The sequence below is a fragment of the Chenopodium album genome, chromosome 3, assembly GCF_948465745.1.
Source record: "Chenopodium album chromosome 3, dcCheAlbu1.1, whole genome shotgun sequence".
NCBI classification, from domain to species: Eukaryota; Viridiplantae; Streptophyta; class Magnoliopsida; order Caryophyllales; family Amaranthaceae; genus Chenopodium; species Chenopodium album.
Window position 1 is genome coordinate 7,085,190 of NC_137836.1, and position 23,219 is coordinate 7,108,408.

Here is a 23,219-nt window from a genome sequence, read left to right on the forward strand (position 1 = left end):
GCATGTGGTAAAATAGATGCTTAGTTTATTTGAATAGAAATAAAAATACAATGGGACTCTAGATAGATACGAGTACCTCCGTGTTTTTAAATAAGTGAAACATTTAAGGGTGTGTTCGGCACAATATAGCTGTGAAGGTAGCTATAGCTGTGGAGATAACTGTTAGCTGTGTAGGTAGCTGTTAGCTGTGAAGATAAATAATTTAAATATGGGTGTTCGGTAAAGTAGCAGTTGACTAGCTGTTATGTATAAAAATCAATATTTTATTTTTAAAACTATAGATTAAAATTTTCAACAGCTATGTAAAAAGCTACCTCTAATTTCAAAAGCTAATCTTTCTAACTTTTCATAAAAGCTACCCCATCACTAAAAACTACCTTAACCACTACTTTGCCAAACACTCACATTACCACTAAAAGCTGCCTTAACCACTACTTTGCCAAACACTCACATTTTTTGTTAAGCAGTGGTTCACTAAAAACTACCTAAATGTACTCAAAAGCTGACGCCAAACACGTACACAGCTACAAGTATGATAAGCAAAGAATAAATGAATTCAAGATTTTACAGTTCCGAGTTTCGAGAAGCGGACGTTAGTAGTATTTGAGTTGGTGTTGAATGGCCGGCAATAACACCGTCGACGGAGAGCATGATTGGGTGGTTCTGGAATGCAGAGACCCCATTTTCTCCGACCATTCATCGGAAACCGCCGCCGAAATCTTCATTTCTACGGCTGATATTTCTTCCTGGAATTTGCCTTTTATTCTCACTCATCAAATTGTCAAAGTCAAGATCAATCGTTCTAGGTAACTCAATTATTACTCCAATTTTTATTTTTTTTGATTAAATTTCAGCTATAATTACGCTTTCTTTGCTAATTTTATTTCAGGTTAATTGAACATTCTTCTTATTTCCAGAGCTTACTTTGTGGAAGTTTTAGGTAATCAAGTTTTTATTTTTTTTTTTTGAAATTTGCTTGTATTTTTTTAACTTGCTTGTTTCTTTTTTCCTCTTTAATTATTCTCAGCTTTGGCTTTTTAGGAGATAGAATTATGTGTTTGTTTGCTCATTTTATTTATAATCGAGTTTTAGAAAGCTGATTAAACTAATGAATTCACTCTTTGTTAAGAAGTTTGAAGTAATTAATTATATAATGTGTTAAGTAGTTGTTACATTATTAGTTCAAATTACCCTATTAACGTAACTATCACTTTTTTTTTTTTTCGAATGAAAGCGTGAATATTACTTTGTGGAGGTTTGAGGCATCCTAATTTTATTAGACTTTTAGTAAAATATCAATGGAGGATATTGTCAATTTGAACTCACTGTGATTGTTCAATTTTGGGTAATGATGAGCAAGCCTATAGTCAAACCATCCATAATTTTCCGAGTTTTCTTTTACGTACTAATAAGTTAACAAGGAGTGGTAGATTTGTCCGTGATATAGAATTTACCGAATAAAATCTTTTTAGGTAAATGTATTGTATATTCTTAATATTTTAAGGCTTGAAACCAATTTGATACTGCAAATATATTGTATATTCTTCATTGTTTTCTGATTCTTTGGTTTCTTTCTCCTATTTAAAAACATTTCCTTTATGTGTATATCCTTGATCATCATGATTTTGTTTGACTTGCAGTGAATCATCCATGCTTTGCATTTCTATCCAATGGAACCGTGATACATTTCTACATATATTGAGGTTTATACATGGATGCCACACAGAAGTCACAATTTCTACTTTTCTTCCAATTTGTCATGTAAGCGTTTTTAATCCTGGAAAAGAGTAAAACGCAAAATTTAATGCTATTATTTATCATATACCAATTCACCTAGGCATACCCAATGGATATTGCATGTCAATTCGTTGCATAATAATTCAGTTTCTCGCATATACCAAGATACAAATCATGCAATTACCCCTTTCATTTTTGAGTAGCACATTTGATCTGATTACAAAACCGATATTATGGTCATATAACTTGTACTTGTAGTCTTAAACGTTATTTACTTATTAGTGATAGAGAAGTAAAAATGTTTAGTAGCCATCCTCTATATTTTTTGTTAAATAACACCTTATGCCCTTTTACTGGCATGAAAATAAAATGTGGATAGAATAAAGCGGTTGAGCCTCTTTGCTTGTACATATTTGTTCAGCTATCCGCAGTCCTATATTTACAAAATTGGGAAACAGTTGTGGTGTCACATAAGGAACTATTGACACTAGCTCATTGACATTGCAGTGCTTGACAAACAATAGCTATTACAAGTAATACCTCCAGATGTTGTATACTTGTATTTACTAATATTGTCAATCTCGCTTTTGCAATGACTTTCTGTTTTCTTCCCTGTCATGTGGCAGGCTGCACTTTACTTTGGATTGGAAAGGCTTGTTTCAGAGTGTAGAGATTGGTTTTCTGATATTTTAGTGATGGAAGGGCTTTCTTCTCAAGTAAAGTTGGATGATTTAATTCATTTTTGGGAATTTGGTTTGGAGCACGGTAAAACTTCCTCTTTATACTTCTGTATTTGAATAGCTTTATTTATTTATTTATTTTTATGATCATTTTTTGGCATTGAGCTTGATGTTAAGGTAAACATTTTATATTGCAGCTATCGATTGGATTTCGGGACTATGTATAAGCTTTGTTGTTAGGAATTTTGTATGTATCTAAATTTAAACTTATTTATTTAATATTTTTATTGAGTAGCCCATGTCACTTGCTATTCCGTTTGCTTATTAGTATATGGTCATAAGATAGACTGTATATGTTTTTCTCAGTCATCAGTGCTTCAGTTCTGAACTTGGCAATGTTTATTGTTATTTACATAATAATTGTATTTGGGATAGTAGTTTCAATTTAAGATTGCTCCTTGGATAAGCTTGTTCTGTGAACAGCCAGTCAGCCACCACACAAGGAAGTAGGAACGGCAACGGGTCGGATGTGGCTAAATCCGAATCCGATCCGTTTAGTAAACGGACCCTGGACTCGGATCCGAATCCGAGTCCGAATCCAAAAAATCCGAGTCCGAATCCGATCCGACTTGTAATTTTCGGATCCGAATCCGGTCCGTTTATTCGGACCTCCGAAATGGTCCGAATATTTTTTTTTTTTTATTTTTTTATTTTTTGTAATGTCATATACCTATAATTGCTTGTATTCTCATACCAATTAAAGTATAAACATAACATATTTAAATTATAAACTAAGTTACATAACAAATTTTTGCTACAAAACAAGCAAATAGTTGTCCCAAGTTATAGAGCATATGCTTATACTCTCGGATTCGTACTCGGATCGGACTCCGTCGGACTTTGCGTAGGGTCCAAGTCCGATCCACCTCCTATTCGGATTCAGATTTATTTTATCAGATTCGGATTCGGACTAATTTTAAATGGATTCGAATCGGATTTTTTTCCTTCGAATCGGATCGGATTTGAATCGAACTCGGATTAAATTGTCATCCCTACAAGGAAGGTTTCCTTAGCTTTTTGTCTATTGTCTATGCTAATTGTCATCAACTTTGGTCATCTACATTCCTTCAGTAAAAGTAATATGTTTGATTTATATGATACATTCTTTATTTCAGATGTGGGCTTGCTCCTGTGACACATTTGTAGACCTTCCATATGGTTTCCTTTCTACATGTGTAAAGCATCCTAATTTGACCGTAGACAGGTTAGTTCAATATGTCATTGTTCCCATTATTGGTAGTACCTTAGTAATAGTCTTAATGATTACAATTGACAGTGAAAGGCATCTCTGTGAAGCATTATTAGCATGGCTTCATGCAAACATGGAACCACATGGACAAACTAGTAGTGCTGATTCTGCTGAAGATGGTGGGAGTGACAAAGCAAAACAAATGGTTATGATTACCCATGATTGGACTAGTATCCTTGATGAGGTAATTGTGTAGGAAAGTATACTTTTTTCTCTTACCTTTATCTTTTTTGCCTTCCCTTTTCTGTGTTTTTGGGCTGATTGGCATTCCAAGAGCTTAGTTGCAGTATTTAATAGCACATCAACTGTATACTAATACATGCATGTTGAACTAACAATTGGCTGTTTAAAAAAAAATAGATTTATGGCAATAGCAACAATATTATTTTTAACAGTATAGTGACCTAATTGTTAATAACATGATTTTGCAAGAAAGTATTGTTTGATGACGATCCTCTTTGAAACTACACTATATTTTTGAACTAGGAAAACTTTCATTATCTTGAGCTTTATGCATCTACTTAGTAGTTGTAGTAACGGAAACCAAAGAGGGGGGCCACTCATGTGGGTAATTGGTTGGTAATTGGTTTTGAACATTGCTAAAAATTAGTGTTCAATGAAGTGAAATATTGTGTTTTGCATTTATGTAATGAATGCAAGCAATTTTTTTTTTTTTTTTTCATCTCACGTTTCCTCTTTTTTTAGTTCCAACACATTACCGCACGATTTGCAGTAATAGTGCTTCATGCTGTTTTCAATTCCAATTCCTAGACCTCAACCTCAGCCTTTGGGTCTTTTCCCATCGTTTCCCTGTTATTGGTTATTGGTTATTGCCTTTAGGTTGTTGTACCGTAGCTTCCGTTCCCATGGTTATGAGAATTACCTCCATTGTGATTGTTGTTCCTTTAATCTTCTTCTTTTCTCTATCCTCATTAATTTCCTTTTCCAGATCTCTCTATAGTGCCAATAGCTCTATTGCATACCTTTGTGAAGTTTGACATCCCATTACAAAGATGGGTTTTGAGTCTCAAAATTCAGTCTTCAAATAAACATTTCAGTTTCAGCTTGCTAATCGGGAACCATGGTAGGTGTAAACCTAGCTAATTCTAGTAATTTGAATGTAATAGACTAAGGCTGTAATTTAATAACAATGAAGAGAAGGACTGATTTCATTCAATGATCACAAAAGATCGGATACAAAGTAACTTGAGGTTACTACTCTCCAAGCAACTTGAGGCTGCTAGTCTCCAAGTTTTCCTCACAAATTTCTGAATGCCCTCTAAGTTGCACATACAAAATTACTTATACTAATGATCAGATTTGACCTTAGAAATTACATGTGAATACTAAGCTTAAAATAGAAAAACCATAATAAAACATACTAAAAGTTGCTTGCTTCTATTCCTTCTATTGCCTTGCTACATTGTTGGTGCCCGTGCTTGACTCTTCTAGTGTAGACTTTAATCGGTTGACCCGGTTGACTTGAGTTCATCACATGTTGACCCGGTTGACTTGAGTTCATCACATTGAAGTAATACTCCTGAATAGATATATTTTTTTACCATACCATAAGGTAGCAATTTCATCTAACTTTTGCATTTTAAGTATTTAACATTCTGTGGTCAGATAGTATGTGCTGTTAAAGCAGCTGTAGATGTCAACCAAATGTTTACTTCTCCTTGAAGGTAGTATGTAGCCATAGTTATTCTCTCATCTTCAGACATCCTATTTCCCCAAGCAGTCTTGGCTCTTATTGACCCTCAAAATAGGTGGATTCCTACCAGCAACCTTGTTATCATAGTCACATTGATGTAGATGTTGTTTGTTCAAATTTGTAGCACCATTGTCTGAGTATTGAGTTAGTTGTTGCAATTTCTTAGTCAATTCACCATCGGGGGTGCTAGGTGGGTGATGGCCTCTTTTAACATGTTTCATGCATTAAAGAATTGGTGCGGCCACCAATTATATACTATACTTATAAATTATACATCTATTCACTAAGTTAAGTAATACATCTTTGCACATTAAGTAAAGTATGTGGTAATCTCTTTTAATGTTCCAAACACTGGGTCATAACTAGACCTAGCAATCCTCATCCGACGCGAATGACCCGACCCGCAACCCAAAAGTTGACCCGAAATCATTGACCCGAACTAACCCAACCCGACCCGAAGTGGAGTTGACCCAAATGTGACCCGATGTCCGAAATGACCCAACTCGAATGACCTGAAACCCAAACTTGACCCGAAACCCGAATTTGACCCGACCCGATTTAAACACAAATTGATTGACCTAACCTGATTTTTTTTTTATTTTTTTTATTTTTTTTATTTTTTATTTATTTTATTATTTATTTTATGATTTTACTTTTTTTTTCTAACTATATTTTTTAAGTGAATATATTTTGATGACCCGACCCAAACTGACCCGACTTGAATGGACTTGACCCAAAATTGACCAGACTTAAAATTGACCCAAAAATTGGTCCTAAAAATTGACTCGACCTGAAGTGACACCACACAAACTTTGATCCCGATGTGTTGAACTAAATTTGTCCGAAACCTGAATTTATTCGGCCCTACTCAAATATTTTTTGACCTGAAATTGACCCGACGAAAGACCCGTTTGCCAGGTCTAATCATAACTGTACAAACAATGTTTGTATATAACATATATGTTTTGATGTCTATTCAATCTCATATGTTCTATATTGAATTTTAGATGTTGCACTTCTTCTTACACTGTAACCATAATATCAGCATCTTAATGTAGCCATCAGGTGATAGTGTCACTTTAATCTACTTAGCAACATCTGTGATTTAACATATACAATTTGTTGTTGAGTATACGGCAAATATTTTTTTTAAGTGATTATGACAATTTTGAACATATACTAGCATTTGTAAGCTGACGGGGAATATGTGGGCCCTACTGTTGTCAAGGCAGCCCTATGCTACCCTTTTATCTCATAAAAAACTAATTTCTCTATGTGTTTCATGTTAGGTAATTCTACAATTTCATGAAAGATGAAGGTTTTGAATCTTTTATTTGTTCTCTCTGGAGTTCTTTATTGTAATCTTCCTCAGGTCTTATTGGCTGAATTAACACATGAAGAAGATAACTATGGATTTTCAAGCGGTTTCAATTCTTGATTAGCTTTTACTTGTTTCAGCTTATTAGTTATACGATTTTAATGTTATTCTTTTAACAGGTACATGCCAACCTTTTACCCCTTTGGTTCCTTATGGGTATGTAATGTAATATCTTGTCACCTATTATTTGAAATATATACTTGTATTCAATTTCTCTTTCCTTATATCATTTGATGTATAACAACACGCCTGATAGTCTGAGTGTTTTGCAGGAAAATCTAGGTGTCATTATTATTCAGAAATTGCAAAGCAAGGTATTGCAGCAAGTATGACTTTGTTGAACAAATTGTCTGAGGATCTGAATCTAATTGTTGATGCCAGTGATTGGAGATGTATGAAAATTAGAATGACAAAGTATTCAAAGGTAATCTGCTAATTGGGCTTTTACATTATATTTCTTGGTAAAGATAGTTATGGTTGGGAAATTTTTCTCTCTCCTCGCCCCCTTTGCATTTTTTATGCATCATCACTGTCTTCTTTATTTTCCTCTTTTGTTAAATAATTTTCCTTTGTTTCTTTAATAGTCATGTAGGTTTTTAGGACTGTTGTTTGATATAATTATTTTGTATGGCTCATTGTGCTTTTGTATTATTTCTTGCTATTTGATTTATGTAGTGTGTCCGTGTGGTTAAAATTGGTTCAGATAATTTGCTGTTATCTTAGATTCAATTATAATCATCAGTTTCATATCCTTCTTGTGCATTATGTAGCAAGTTTGAAATTACCTTCACAAAGTTTGGCTTATAAAAGAGTTCCTTCATCATGGATTGTATTGTATCATCTTCATGCATATATGGAAATTAGTTATGATATAATCTCTCTATGAATTTAGAAATTACATATAGGTGGACGTGGAATCTATGGTATAATCTCTCTATGAAATTAGAAATTAGTTAACAAAACTATTTCTAGGTCTGTTGTTTGACTGCTACATTTGGACCACTTATATGCTCTGTTGAACTATATGGAAAGTGTGAACCCAATTCTGTCTACATTGAATAGCATGCAGCTTCTCAGGATTTTCTTTAACTTTTTCATTTTATTTTTTTATGTTGTGGTATTCTTCTGGATAGTAGTTGTTGATTGTTTGACTAGATTTTTGTTTATGCAGAAACTTGATCTCTCTGGATGCTCTCAAATAACGTCCTCAGTATTACTCCTTTCCATTCTTCATCAAACAACCTCAGTGAGTCCCTTTTTGTTGGAGAGTATAGGACAGAAATCAATGGATCTTGAATGTCCCAGATGGCTTTTGGGTTTATCTACTTTGTCTTTTGAAGGAATGGTGGAAGTTGATGTTTCCAAGTGTTCTCGGCTGCATCTTGGTGCTGCAATGGAATGCTTTCGGAAGTCATTTCCATTCTTAAGAACTGTGCGAATGGCTTACTTTTTGGATTTTGAAACAAAAAAGTTGTGCCAGTTAATAGAGAACTACTCTTCAGTCTGTGAAGTTGACTTGACTGTTGATTTTAGTCCTCTTACATTTCCAAATCTATCTGTTTTATTTTCTGAATCTGTTAGTAGACCTGCATTGAAAAGGTATTTTGATATGTCTCCATGTTCTGGAAGAAGTCCAATCGTATCAAATCTAACAAAGCTTACATTGGAAGGACGAAGTGATTTCTCAGGTGAGAACTTCATCTTTTGTACCATGGAGTTTCTATGCTTTAAAGAAAGAGGATGACCGAAACCATGGGTGAGTGTGGAGGGTGCATAGAGCTAGAGAAGGCAGATGTGATGAACCAACTTAAGGGAGGATTATTATGGGTAGTTTAGTATGTTAGTAGTAATCAATTGTAGTACATAAGATAAAATATGCAATGAACTAAGAGATGCCACCTGTGCACATGAGACAAAATCTCAGTCTATAATCATCTTAGGGATGGAGAATGTAAAAATATGAAAATGGAAGAGAGGTATTGGGAAGATGGGCATAAATTTGTATTGAAGGGAAACCTTAGAGAGTTATGGCCTCAAGCCATTGTTAGAGCGTGATAGCCTAAAGCTATTTTGAGAGTAATAGCCTAAAGTTATCAACCTATCTTTTGTAACCCTTTTGCCATATTCAAGCTTTAATCTTAATTACTTGCATTGTCAAATCTGAAATATAAAGCCAGAAAATCAGTCTAATACAGCAGAGCTAGTGAGGTAAGGGGAGGGGAAAGAGAGAATGAGTGCAAGTACCAGTCAAAATAAAAGGCAATGTCAGGTTTGCAAATGAGTTTTTTTCTTTGTTGAAGAACTTTGAAACTAGTAGCAGTTTCATAATCTGATGTTGCCAAACTAAGTCGATCGGCATGTAACAGATACTAATAATTTAATAGTTAGCATTAGTGAAAACAACTTTATGCAAGCTTATCATCTTGAATAACACTGAGCTCCATTCATTGGAAGTATGTCATTCTGTTTTTGGGATTGACGGCTTTTAGTTAGGTTTAAAATTGATGTTATATACTGACTTAAATTTTAATTTGTTGGCACCAGATCTGGTATTCAATCACATTGCAGAATTTTGCGTCTCTTTAAGTTTCTTGAACATTAGAGGTTGTGTATCAGTGTCAGATAGTGGTATTGCAAATCTCATACTCAGATGCAGGAACCTGCATTCAATTATAGCTACAGATACCGCATTTGGGAGAAATTCTGCTTCTGCTCTTTGCTCCAGAGATCTGGATAGTGGGTTTTCTAAGCTGGAGATGGATAATAAACATATAAAACTACCTGATCTTTATCTACAAGTGCTGCATATAGGTGGCTGTACTGGTGAGTAAAACTCTTTCTCAATTTCTCAAATTCTTCTATGTGGCTTATTATGGAGAACAAATACTACCTTTGTTTTTTTTTGGTTGACACGTTTTGACTTTAGCATTATTTACACACTTCTCTTTGACCATGTTATGTGATTTATACATAATAAATATATAGTTATGTGGGATCAATATATATTTTCAAAATTTTAACTTTTTATAATTTTTGCTTATCGTAAATTAAAGATATTAATGGTTGAATTTGTGCATTGGCAAGCATGACAAAAGAAACGTGTCAATTAAAAGCGGAGGAAGTTTTTAATTTGGCCTTTGGGTACTCAAGGGTAGCAAAAAGTTTTGTTACATGGACTCGAGAATGGGTGTCGGACACGGACACATGTCCAAGTGTCCAAGGTAAGTTCCAAAATTTTAGGACATGGGGACTCTGCCTGATATTTGGACACGGGTACGGGGACACGTCAATACCTCACTAAAATTTATATAAATAAATTATACTACCTCCGTTTTTTTTTATAAGTTGACACGTTTTGACTTTAGCACTACTCACACACTTCCCTTTGACCGTATTTTGTGATTTATATGTAATGAAAAGTATAGTGATGTAGGATCTTGTTAGAATCGTCACGATATATATTTTCTAAATATTAACTTTTTATAATTTTTGGTTATCGGAAATTATAGATATGAATGGTTGAATTAGTGCATTGGCAAACGGGATTAAAGAAACGTGTCAACTAAAAAGAAACGGAGGAAGTATATTCAAAAGCTTTAAATTTTTCATCATGTCTACCCCTATTTTTTTTATTATAATTCTTTCCTCAGTAAATTCTCCTAATAAATGGAAATCTTCTTCTCTCCATCTTCTCTATATTAATGGTGGTTTTCGAACAATGTTTTTCTTTCATGTTTCTTCTCTTTTTTCCTCCTCTTTCTTAATGGAAGTGTCCGAATGCATAGTGAAGGATCGGACACGTGTCATGTGTCCGTAAAGTGTCGTGTCGACATGGACACTTGGCGATATTAGCCGTGTCCGATTAACATAGGCAAAAACTTCCACTTTGGTGACCTTAATTTTTCATGTTATCATTTTGGGTGCCCAAGTCCAATTTTATCATCTTGATTACCTAGCCCAAAATTCCACCTTGGTGACAATGATCTTAATGTAGTCAACCTTCTGTGGCTCCATATAGATTGATAGTTGGACATCATTATCAATCTATCACAGTGACATGTTGAATTTTACTGATTAAAAAATAATGGTTACTCTTCCTTTTTTCTTCCCCTTCTTAGATAACCAACCTTCTTTCTGGCATGAATAACCATTTATAGTATAGCGCATAGGACATTGATTATAGTTACATTACTCATCATTCAGATGCCACATATAAGTATTATAGTAAAGTGTCCATCTCAACTTTTTAACAGAGTTTCCGTTGATAGAAAACTGAAACAAAATAGTGTAGGAGAGGGGTAAGGTAGATGAGTTTTACATTAACTATCTAATCAGCCTTGAAACTTGGCTCTTCTCTCTGTCTTTTTGTACTTGGGTTGGTTTGACAACCATGACTCCCTGCAGCCTTAGCCATTGTATTATGCAATTATTAATTTTACAAATTTGTCATCAACTCCTTTCTGAGTTGACAAGTGCAATGATAAATAGATTACTCTTTAATTCAAACAATAGCTTTATATTCAGGGGCAGGGTTATTGGTTTGGCTGCAGTCTGGGTTTGTTTGGAGGTTCTGCAACTGTTTGCTTGCTGCTTTAAATCCTCTTATGGTTTATTGTGGGTGTTAATATATTCCTTATTAGAACAATTCTATTGAGAGTCTGTGTGTAGATACAGGGTATGTAGTGATATGCTTTGTCTGTGTGAGATCTACTGATCTTTATATATTTTCTATGAAGGTGCTCCTATTGGAAATTGCAAAGTAATTGAACTCTAAATTTTGCTGACAGAGAATTTGATGGGCAACTTAGTCATGAAACAAATTAAGGGTCATCTGGGTTTCAGATAATATCTAATGGTGTTCTAGCCTACTGTTATACATTAGATGCTGTTACATGATTCAAGTAGCTGCAACACACTACAGTCTCAAAGCACAGCAAACTCACACAAAAGCAAGAAAAGAGATAACAAGAAAGGGCAAGTTGATTGATGTACACTTCATTACTAAATTTACTACATAACTACTACATCTTGTCTTCTTCCCTAAAAGCCAAAGTGGCAATTAATGAGCCAAACACAGCAGTTGCAGCTTTAGGATGGTGCTGCCCTATGTTGTGGAGTCTGGAGTGGTGGTATCTCCCTTAAGGTGTTATCCCTTGCTTCCCCTGCCTTGTGCTCTGCTGTAAGGGAAGCTTGGTTTATTGCAGTAGCACTGAATCACTGATGCTTTGGCATCTCCTATGGGCTGTTACATATGATGGTGACCATTACATTCCTTTTTTTAAAGCCTTTACTTAATAAGGGAACATTTCAAGAACACTAATGGGCCTGTTTGTTAGGCAATCATAAACAGTGGTACTAATGATAAAATTATACTTAGTAGTTCGTATATCACTCACATGACCCCCTATACAAAAAAAATTAAAAATAATACATTTCTTACAAGTGGAGAGGCAATACCATAGAAATTTTCTTAAGAGGTCTCATACAATTGTCAATTCTTCATGTATCATCACCTACCTTATGGACTTTATTAGTTTGCACAGCTTCATCATTTTTTAATAGGGTTCTTTTTAAAACTGCCATGATGTTATAATTTATGTTTTTCTGCTCTGAGAAGGATGGTTTTTGGTTGTAGCTTCTTACATCCCAAATTTTTACGAAGATTCATTGCAGGTGTTAGTGAAGCATCCCTTTGCGAAATATTGTCTAAGGGACGGATGCTCAAAAGTCTTTGCTTGAGGAATACATTCCTGGTGGACCACGCACTGTTTAGATTTCCTGGATCCTCATTGGAGATTCTTGATGTTTCTAACACCATGGTTAGTCTGCAATTCCGAAGTTGATATTCATTTCTGTCATAAGAATTGGTAGCTCTTTCGTTTAAAGTTTTCTGTATGCATTTTCTGTCTCTCTCTTTCTCTCCCTCTCTTGGAACTCATGCCAGTCTAAGACTAGCTGCATTGACCTGTAAGGCTGTAATTGGAGATCTGTGGGTGGAAACTAATACCTGTCTCTTATTCATAAAATTCTAGATTCAGCAACTTATTATAATGGAACTAGCATACTCTAATGGAAAAATACATTGATCTGGGTCTAACGGATTTTCTGTTTGAGTATTTTAAAGGGGTTTGTATCTTAGTGGTAGGGCAGGTGCTAAAATCTGTGTTATATTCTCTTATGAGGAAAATTAATAGAAAACAGAAAGAAATTTGACTACCTTTACTGAGGACTATACTTTATTTTTCTTAAAGGATCAAAAGATAATGTCTTAAATGTGAGTTTGAAAGAATCATAGTTTATATGATCCTATTAACTTCAGAACTTATATTTATTTATTGAATCACGAGAGTGATACCATGAACAAAAAGATGTTGCTTTTGGTTTCTGTAGCACATGTGATACATTCTTAATTCCCCAAAATGATATTTCTAGTGTTTTTATTTCCTTGCTGAAAAACAAAACCTATTTTTGATTGTATGCATCTCCATAATATCTTTTGGTTTCCTCTTCTAGATTTCAAGAGATGCTTTGTCGCATATGCTTAACAAAAATCCGGGCCTCAGATGTTTGGAAGCAAAGGGATGCAATAACTTATGTCCAAATCAAATGAAGAATGTTGAAAGCTCATTACCCTTTTCTCCTCATGGTAAATTGTTTAGTGTGCTGGGGCAAGACTGCAAGTTGGAGGAGCTTTCAGTTGGATGGGGATTTTCTTTTTTCTCTCTCAATTCCACAGGATCTGGATTAAGATTTTTAAAAGCTGTAAATCTGGGTTTAGGTGGATCATTAGGTCCGGAAGGGTTGACTCTGCTGTGTGCTCTATGTCCGCTGTTAGAATCTGTCACCATTTTATTTCAGGTATGATGTATCATCAACTACTAACGTGTCAAATGCCTATGACTATTATTCGACTTTGCCACTCGCTTAGATTTTACTATGAAGTGAACATGTCTCCTTGTTATACTAGTGGTTGGAGTCTTGGTGTTTCGGAGCTGGTGGTGGTGGTGGTGGTAGGAGGGGGGGTGTGGTGGTGGAGATGGGTAAGGGTTCTAAACTTTGGAGGTTACATGGACGACATGTTGATCATTATGGTGTAAATTAGCAAAGGGATTGTAACAACATTATCTCAGATGTTCTCACTCTTCAATTTTTGTTGTTATTGTAAGTGTCCTGTATCATTTTTTCTTGTTGTATCCCTTGCTCATAGAGATAACCTATTCTTGCTTCTGACCATATAGAAAATTGTTAGCAAGGAAGTAGGGTCCTTCAGTTCCATTTCATATGTGTGAATTTTTGTATTGTCGATGCTTTTTAATCTTATCCTTTGATGTCAATTATGTATGACGATTGAAAATTACCTTTATGTATGTACTTTTGTGTAAGGATCCAGTACTTTGTACAGAAAATATGGATTAATGTTTTAGATCATCTCAAGTTATAATACCATTTGGCATATACATACTCACAAGTACTCCTGTATGGGTAAGTTTCTTCTTTTGTGGATAAATGGAGGATGGTAGTGATAAGTGATTAGCCTTAAACCCGATGTGCTCATTGTTGAGACTTGATAGAAGGGGGGAGAGATAACAATGATGCACGGGTACGACAATGGAGTGTCGTTTTCCGTACCCGGAACGTATCGGGGACGGGTACGGTATGGGGACGCCTAGGATACGTCCCCAATCCGTCCCCATCAAAAGTGGTATGCCAAGTCATTTTGGGGACAGTTAGTGTCATGGTCGGAAACATTTCGGGTACGACAAATCCCAATTTCTGTCGTTTCCTATGAAGCCCAACCCAATTTTCTAAAATAAATCCAAATCAGTACAAAACTTACGTGAAAGTCGATTTCCCCCAATTCTCATTTTCGGGTATGTGGTTGTGGTTGTGGTTGTTGTTGTTGTTATTGTTGTTGTTGTTGTTGTTGTGGTTGTGGTTGTGGTTGTGGTTGTGGTTGTGGTTGTGGTTGTGGTTGTGGTTGTTGTTGTTGTTGTTGTTGTTGTTGTTGTTGTTGTTGTTGTTGTTGTTGTTGTTGTTGTGGTTGTTGTTGTTGTTGTGGTAGTGGGTCGGTTAATAAGTTGTGTTGTATGGATTTTTTTATATGGATTTATATTTTGCTGATTTTTTTTTTGCCGTATTCGAGCCGTACCCGTTTTTTTTTTTTTTTTTTTTTTTTTGCTGTATCCAGTCCCCGTGCCCGTACCCGTTTTAATCCCCGTATCTGTATTAGTGCAACCTAGGGAGAGAAAGTCAGAGAGAGGGAAGGGGGGGTATATATGTTTGAGATTTTTTTTTTATTTTTTTATTTGTGATCCAAAACATGAAAAGCAGACGAAGGTGAAGCTTATTTGGATTCAATATTCATCCACTTTTACCTTTTAAATTCAAAATATAACTGATTGAGCCTGTCTTTTGCAGGTGATATCTGATACTAGCATCATGAATCTGTTGGGAACACTGAGGAACCTACAGGCTTTGTCTATCTGCTGTTGTATTGGAGATGTATCTCCATTGTGTTTGAATCATAGTGTTCCAAATTTAAGAAAATTGAAACTGGAGAGGGTGACACCCTGGATGACCAATGATGACTTGACATTGCTGGTACAGAATTTTGCAAATTTGGTTGAACTTTCATTGGTAGGCTGCATTCATCTTGGTGTAGGTCAGTATGCAACTTTGACAGAATCACAAAGTACTTTAATTTATAATATTTTGTGGTTGTTATAGGGGATGGGGTAGAATCTTGGCTGTTTTCTGTCTGCAATATATTGTGCTATTCTGAAAGGGCCATCTATTTTTTTTTGGTCTTTTGCGTGGCTGCTATGGAAGTTGAAGACTTGAAGTCTTATGAAGTTGAACAAACTATATAAAGTTTCAAATCTGCCTGAATAGTTTATTTTTCTTGTAGATTCTCAACAGATCATCTCATCTGGTTGGCCAGGCTTAGTTTCTCTTCATCTGGAGGTACTTATGGGAATTTATGTTTCTATAATTCTCTTTTTGAACAAATACTACAATTTTATATCTGAATATGCCACTTAATCAAGGTAAGCACCCTTTCCACAGTTACATAAATGATTTCTATGATCTGTATTAGAAATTTAGAAGAATTGTAGACTATAGGCATGCCCCTTTCTGCAATATCGGCAGGAATTTTTTTCTAAAATCTATTCCAAGGTTTATGTGCCTATAAATGGGAGGCGCCATGATGCTAGTATGGATATATTGTGATGATTTATGGTTCAACGGGTGTTCAGTAGGTCTATAGGAAGGCAAATTCAATATAAGTTGACAAAGATGAGAAACGCACTAAAATGTTCTATGTGAAGCATGGCTTGAAATTAAGGTTTTGGTCTCGATCATAAGGACAATCATGGTGTTGTGGGACTGGAAATGATGCATTGATCACATACCATGTCATGTTTATGTGATATGAATTTGATTTCGAAGTATCTATAGGATTTTATATTAATTTTCCGCTATTAGAGTTGTTAAAATAGACTTTTAGAGGCTTAGAGCAAATATTTAGGAACTGTGGGAAATCTTTTGGATCTTTGAAAAGAAAGTATTGAGTTCAAACAAGCGATGTAACATTCAATTCGTACCGATTTGAGGTTAGTACATTTGATTTTGAAGAGAACACGGATTTTTAAAACACCCCTCATTGAACCAGAGAATTTAGGCTCAGTTAATTGAAAACCTTTACAATATGGCCCAACTGAAACTTTTAGTAGAGTATTAGTGGCTGATCTGGCTGTTTTGTTAAATTTTTTCTTTGATTTTGGTCGAGAATAGTGTCATTGTGTTTAACCCATGTCCAAGTGTCAAGGATTCAACACGGGTACTTAAGGTGAAATGAAGAGTTTAAGTTACTTAGCTCTTATGTACCCCATTGGAAAATCCTTTGGACGTGCTTTTTTTGGGGGGAGCTAGAGAGCAAGGGATGTTTTTGGAGCAAAATATTATTGATACCTGGGAATGTTTTGATGCTATTGAGTTCCCTATTAGTGAGCGTGGGATAATGGAACTGAGTAAGAGTCTATGAGAAGTCAAAATAGTACTTTGTGGTGTTTAGTTTAGTTTTATATTTTTATATTTGTTTCAAGATGTTAGTGTACAGTTTTGTGATATACAATTAGGCCATGCTTGGATTGGGGGTAATAGATTAAGGGAATAATAAAAGTCAAACTTGAAAAAACATAAGTAATTACAGGTGTTGTAAGAGGTATGGTGTTTACAAATGAAATAAGATAGTTGTTCCGTGAGGAAAAGAGAGAGATGGAGGAATTATTATCCTCATAATGAGGCTAATAGTTACACACCCTCCCCCTAGTGTAACTATTACCCCCAAAATGAGCCTCTTTCTTCACCTCATATCTCACCGTTACTACATAATTTTTATTACCCTAGTAATACATTTCCCTCAATCCAAGCATGCCCTTAACGGAATATTGTTTTCAGACTGTTTGTGTTGTCAGCATGTTTAGCTCTCAGATGCTTGTGCTTTATTTCATATTTTCTTCCTTCAATCTTATGATTATTATAGTGACATGTACTTTCTGTTCTTTCATTCATATTAGGATTGTGGAGCAGTAACTGCTGAAGGAACTAGTTTTCTCTTCAGTTGCAAGGCCCTGGAACACGTTCTGCTCCGCCATAATGTAAGCTTTTCCAACCCTATCATCATTTTTTTTTACCAGGACCTATCATCAAAATTAAAAGTACTAAAGAATTTGTTTCTTTAAATGGAAAACATATTCCGGCGAAGGTGTTTTTTTTTTCAATTTTATTTATTTGTTTATTTATTTATTTTTACCATGGAATACAATCTTAAGGAAAAAACACAATTATAAAATAAAATTTTCCTAACCTTGCTTGGTTACAAGAAAAATTATTGAGGAAGAAGACGGGAGTGAAGATAGAAGATGAATGGGAACATAGGAAAGGGATGTTAGGAGTAAGGAGGAAAGTATGGCATTTCTTTCTTTTAAAAAGAAAATGTTTCCACTATTGGGAAGACTTTTTTTCTTTTGAAAAATTGTTTCCCACTATTTACAAGCTAAATAATAGAAAATAAGTCAAAACAAACAGAGCCTAGAAAGAGGTTACTGCTATGATGAGGAAAGACTTGTTGCTTAGGCAGCTTGACATCTGCATTTAAAAAGTGGTTTATCCATAACACCTTGACTTGAAATACCCCCAATTGTTTGCTACTGCACAATAATGAAATAGCACATGTAAATTTGTGAGCTATAATGTCTTAGTCCATAATGACATGCATAAACCTGTTGAAACCATGATTATATATAAAACTGAGAAACCGCTTTTGAGTTTTCAGTCAAATAGGCCCTAAGTTATTTGATTTCTGGCATATCATCCCAAAACAAAGAGAAAAGTAATGCCTAGTGAGAGAAGCTTTGAGAGAATTTATGAGAATGAACTTGTGTGTAATTAAGGTGCGTGTGGGTGTGTATTATTGTAACACTTTTTTTTTTTATTTATTATTTAGTAAAAAATTTGCAATACATCCAGAGATATGAACACTTGCAACATTTCCCTAACACTGGTATTAGAGCGAAGTTGGTAAACATTCAACGTTCATAGATTAATCGTCACAAACTATCCAAAGAAGTCAGATTTTAAGTGGAAACAGTGGTCGTAGACAAAAGGAAATATTTATGATCGCAATAATCTTTATGAATATCTCTAGAGAATGAATTACACAATTTGGAAACCTATAGATAAGCCCTTGTTCAATTGAAATTATCGCCTAGGTTGCACTAATGTGGGTTGAGGACATATACGGAGAATAGGAATGAAAAGCATTACGCCTCGCATGCCAGTGCCCGCATGTATCCCGGTTGGGTTAGCAGTTGGTGTTACGAGACCACGCTGGTGAGCACTGGCTGGAGTGTCACACAGGGGTTGATGCGGGCTGTTGGGTGCAGAGGAAGGGCTGAGAGGTGTGGAGTGCAGTCCACTCCGCGGGGAGGGGGAGGGTGCGGCCTGGGAAGATTCACTGTAGCGAGCAGTCTGGTTGGCTGCATTCGGTGAGGTAGGGACGCCTAAAACATGGTTTCTAACCACGGGATTAATAAGAGGACTTTAATAAGAGGACTTGAGACATAATCTAAAAAATCGTACGTGTGAGGATTAGGAGTATGAATCTTAGAGAAAGGAAAGGACGACTCATCAAACAAAACATGCTTAGCAATAATAATTTTCCGAGATGATATATCAAAGCATTTGATAAGAACCAAATGGTCCTAGTGCAAGAGGAGGGCATCAAGGACAGGTGGAAGGGGTACTTCGATGAATTATTTAATGGAAGTAATGGAGTTGTGATAGGAGATACCTCTATGAGTGATGAAGAAATCAGCATGGAGTATGTGCGAAGGATTAGGAGAGTAGAGGTGGAGATTGCACTGAGGAAGATGAAATCTAAGAAGGCGGTTGGCCCTGATGGGGTACCGATAGAGGTGTGGAGGTGTTTGGGTAAGATTGGTATTGATTGGTTAACAAACCTTTTCAACAAGATATGGACGGCTACAAGGATCCCACAAGATTGGAGGAAGAGCACCTTGGTCCCGGTTTATAAAAACAAAGGAGACGCTCAAGATTGTTCTAACTATCGAGGAATTAAGCTTATGAGCCATACTATGAAGTTGTGGGAAAGGGTGATTGAACAAAGGTTGAGGGCATGCACAAGCATTTCAGATAACCAATTTGGTTTTATGCCTGGGAGATCTACTATGGAGGCAATCCATTTGATAAGACAAATGATGGAGTTTTATAGGGTAAAGAAGAAAGATCTTCATATGGTCTTTATTGATTTAGAGAAGGCATATGACAAGGTGCCAAGAGAGATACTTTGGTGGCCAATGTTGAAGAAAGGTATCCCACGAAGGTATGTAGACCTAGTTAAGGATATGTATCGGGATGTGTCAACAAATGTGAGGACATGCGGAGGGTTGACAAAAGATTTCCCTATTACAATCGGATTGCATCAAGGGTCTGCATTAAGCCCTTTTCTTTTTGCAACGGTTCTAGACGAATTAACTAGACCAATTCAAGATGAGGTTCCATGGTGTATGCTGTTCGCAGATGATATCGTTTTGGTGGATGAGACTAAGGATGGGGTTAATGTCAAGTTGGAGCAATGGAGGCAAAGGTTGGAATCTAGAGGGTTTAAGCTAAGTCGGAGTAAGACTGAATATTTGGTATGTCGTTTTGGCACTCAGAGGGGGACAAGCAATGAAGTGGTGAGTTTGGATGGAAAGGATTTGACCATGAGTGAATGTTTTAAGTACCTAGGGTCGATCATCCAGAAGAATGGTGACATTGATCAAGACGTGACCCACAGGATTAAGTCAGGGTGGCTTAAATGGAGAGCGGCCACGGGAGTGCTATGCGACCGCAGCATTCCCTTAAAGTTGAAGGGAAAATTCTACAGGACTGCCATAAGACCAGTGTTGCTCTATGGTACAGAATGTTGGGCTTCTAAGAAAGAGCATATTAAAAAGATGGAGGTTACGGAAATGCGCATGTTAAGGTGGATGTGTGGAAACACTTTAAGAGATAGAATCAGAAATGAGGTTATTCGCAAGAAAGTAGGTGTGGCGGGCATTGTAGATAAATTAAGGGAAAATCGTCTGCGTTGGTTTGGACATGTAAGACGGAGACCCGAGGGTGCACCGGTGCGAAGAGTGGAAGAGTGGGACCATGGAGGGATTAAACGAGGAAGAGGGAGACCAAAGATGACTTGGTTGGAAGGAGTGAGGAAGGATATGAAGTGCATGGATTTACGTGAGGATGAAGTTTTGGATCGTAAGGGATGGAGGAGAAAGATTTATGTTGATGACTACACGGAATAATCAAATTTGGTTCATGTTAGCCGACCCCACTTTTGGGATTAAGGCTTTGATTGATTGATTGATTGATTGATTGATATATCAAAGCATTTATACCCCCGATGATTGGACGGGTATCCAAGAAAAACACGAGGAGAAGATCGAGTTTGAAGCTTCTGAAGTTCGGAAAAAGGGAAAAGGGGATAGCACAAACAATCAAAGACTCGAAGATGAGAGTAGTCGGGTTGTTTTTGATATAAAATCTGAGTCGGAGAATTATAATTAAGAAGCTTTGTGGGCAAAATATTGTGAAGATAAGTGGCCATTTCAAGAGCATGATGCCAAAAAAGATGGTGGCATGGATGCATGACAGAGAAGAGTACAAACAATATCGTTGATCGTTTTAATTTTTCTTTCTGCCTTGCCATTTTGAGGAGAAGTATAAGGAAAAGAAAGACGGAAACTCATCTCATGTTGGTGACTAAATTTTTCAAATGGATCATTTTTAAATTCAGTACCATTGTCGCATTGGAAAGACTGAATTTCTCTCTCAAATTGAGTGTGAATATATGTTCGAACACGAATAAATAAATTAAAGACTTGTGACTTAGAGGAAATCGGAAAAGTTCGAAAAAAATTCGTGTAATTGTGAAGAAAGAGAACATAATATTTATAAACAAGAGAACTAAGAACAGGAGAGGTCCACGGATCACTGTGTATAATATCAAAAGGCATAGTAGTGTGAGACATAGAATCATAAAAAGTCGAATTTTTTAATTTACCAATTGGAAAGAATGACATACATGAGTGACCTTATTACATTGAATGAAATTACTACTACGCAATGAACTAAGAATTGCATTTCCCGAATAACCTAAACGGGAATGCCACACACTAGGAGAAATAACCGCAAAACCTCACAGAGTGGAGGATGAAAGGATGTGACGATCAGTGAAGAAGGGATAAAGATCGCCATTGCTATTACACCTCACTAGCTTGCTCCTCGTTTGCAAGTCCTTCACAGAATACCTAAAAGGGTCAAACTCAATGGAAACATTATTGTCAATAGTGAATTTCCTAACAGAGATGAGATTTTTGACTAATTTTGGAACTTGAAGAACATTTTTGAGGTGGAGTGTGTTTTGTTTCAAAGATTTGTGACCATAACCATTAACGGGAATTTTGCTACCATCATAAACATAATTGAATTATTATGACTATTGCTCAAAGGAAAATACGATGTCAAATTACCTTGAGAATTTGTCATATGAGACGTTGCACCGGCATCCATTTAATAGTTCGGATCGGTCAAAGTCATAGTGTGCATCGCATGTTCAATGTTGGTAGGCATGTAACCCGGAGATGGGGGAGGCAACACTTGTATGCTTGAGGTGGTTGTGGCCCAAGAACACCAGCTTGAGTATGCTGCTGCTGCTAGTTAGGGACCCAAGGTGGGGGGATGGCCCAAGGGCCTTGCTGCCGGTAACCCCAGGGTGGAGCATAAGCCAACCCGGCTGCTGGGGATTGCTGCTGCGATGAGGGACGGTGCTGGGGCTGCTGTGACTGCTGCTCGGAGCCACCCTTGCCCTTGCCGGAGCCACCCTTGCCCTGGTGTTTTTCCGGCCATTTCGCTGAGTTGTTCCACGAGATGATGATTGAGAATTTTCAGCAAGGTTTGGGGATGCCGTTTGGGTTTGCGTGAGGTGAGCCTCTTCATGAGACTCAATAGAGAAATCAGCGGCATTTTCTTGTTCTTCCAATTCAAGCATTGAACAAAGAGCATCAAAAGAGGGCAAAGGATTGAGATGACGAACGGACGTCTAAAAGGGTTTACATACCTTCGAGAGACCTTTCAATAGTTGATGAGCCATTTGATTGTCAGAAACCTTGTCTCCGTCATTTCTCAAATTATGAGCTAGGGTTTTGAGTTGAGTGCAATAAGACTTAACACCATCGAATTGTTCAAGCCGAGTGTTTGTAAATTGCGCATCAAATTGCAAAGCTCTCGCGAAATTGTTGTTGAGGAAAAAATTCTTCAACTGGTTCCAAGCATCAACCGCCAAGTCATCGGGATTAAGGATAAAATTGAGTAATTTACGAACAATGTCATCAAGTCTTGAAGGATCAACTAACGGAGGTATAATATGGTCAATCACCATATTGGCGCAGTTGAAAAAGCGTAGACCAGTTGTATTGCTTCCCTTCATAATCAAGGGTAATAGGTATGCAATCCTTGATGTTAGGAACAAGAGTAGTTGGATGAATTTTGCTAGTGTCGGCCATGGATGAGAAGAGGAAGAAGAGAAGCGGAAGCTAAGGTTTAGGAAAGGAGATAACCTAGAACTCGTGATACCATATAAGAATATTTGTCGTGGATATTATTAATCATTAAGGTTAGTTATATACAAACTATGAGCCTTGAATTAGGCAAAACTATAGGCTACTAATAAGGAACTAATTAATAGCCCTTTGGCTATAAGATATACAAGATAATTACAAAATAATTATAAGAGATTATTTATATAATCTAACAATGGACATAAACTAAACC

At 36.2% G+C, this 23,219-nt stretch overlaps 1 protein-coding gene across 1 annotated transcript in view; it reads left to right on the top strand.

The window, feature by feature from the left end:
• Positions 1-574: 574 nt before the first annotated feature.
• LOC145623794 (BTB/POZ domain-containing protein FBL11-like) overlaps positions 575-23,219 on the top strand; it is a 28,159-nt gene continuing 5,514 nt past the window's right edge. The window contains exons 1-16 of the mRNA XM_081676663.1: positions 575-806; positions 890-940; positions 1,641-1,761; positions 2,364-2,502; positions 2,615-2,664; positions 3,593-3,681; positions 3,754-3,910; positions 6,938-6,974; positions 7,091-7,242; positions 7,990-8,506; positions 9,363-9,641; positions 12,492-12,637; positions 13,332-13,676; positions 15,237-15,480; positions 15,727-15,782; positions 17,399-17,479. Of these exons, the coding sequence (XP_081532789.1) occupies positions 619-806; positions 890-940; positions 1,641-1,761; positions 2,364-2,502; positions 2,615-2,664; positions 3,593-3,681; positions 3,754-3,910; positions 6,938-6,974; positions 7,091-7,242; positions 7,990-8,506; positions 9,363-9,641; positions 12,492-12,637; positions 13,332-13,676; positions 15,237-15,480; positions 15,727-15,782; positions 17,399-17,479 (2,652 nt within the window). The 5' untranslated portion in view covers positions 575-618. The remainder of the gene's footprint in view (positions 807-889; positions 941-1,640; positions 1,762-2,363; positions 2,503-2,614; positions 2,665-3,592; positions 3,682-3,753; positions 3,911-6,937; positions 6,975-7,090; positions 7,243-7,989; positions 8,507-9,362; positions 9,642-12,491; positions 12,638-13,331; positions 13,677-15,236; positions 15,481-15,726; positions 15,783-17,398; positions 17,480-23,219) is intronic.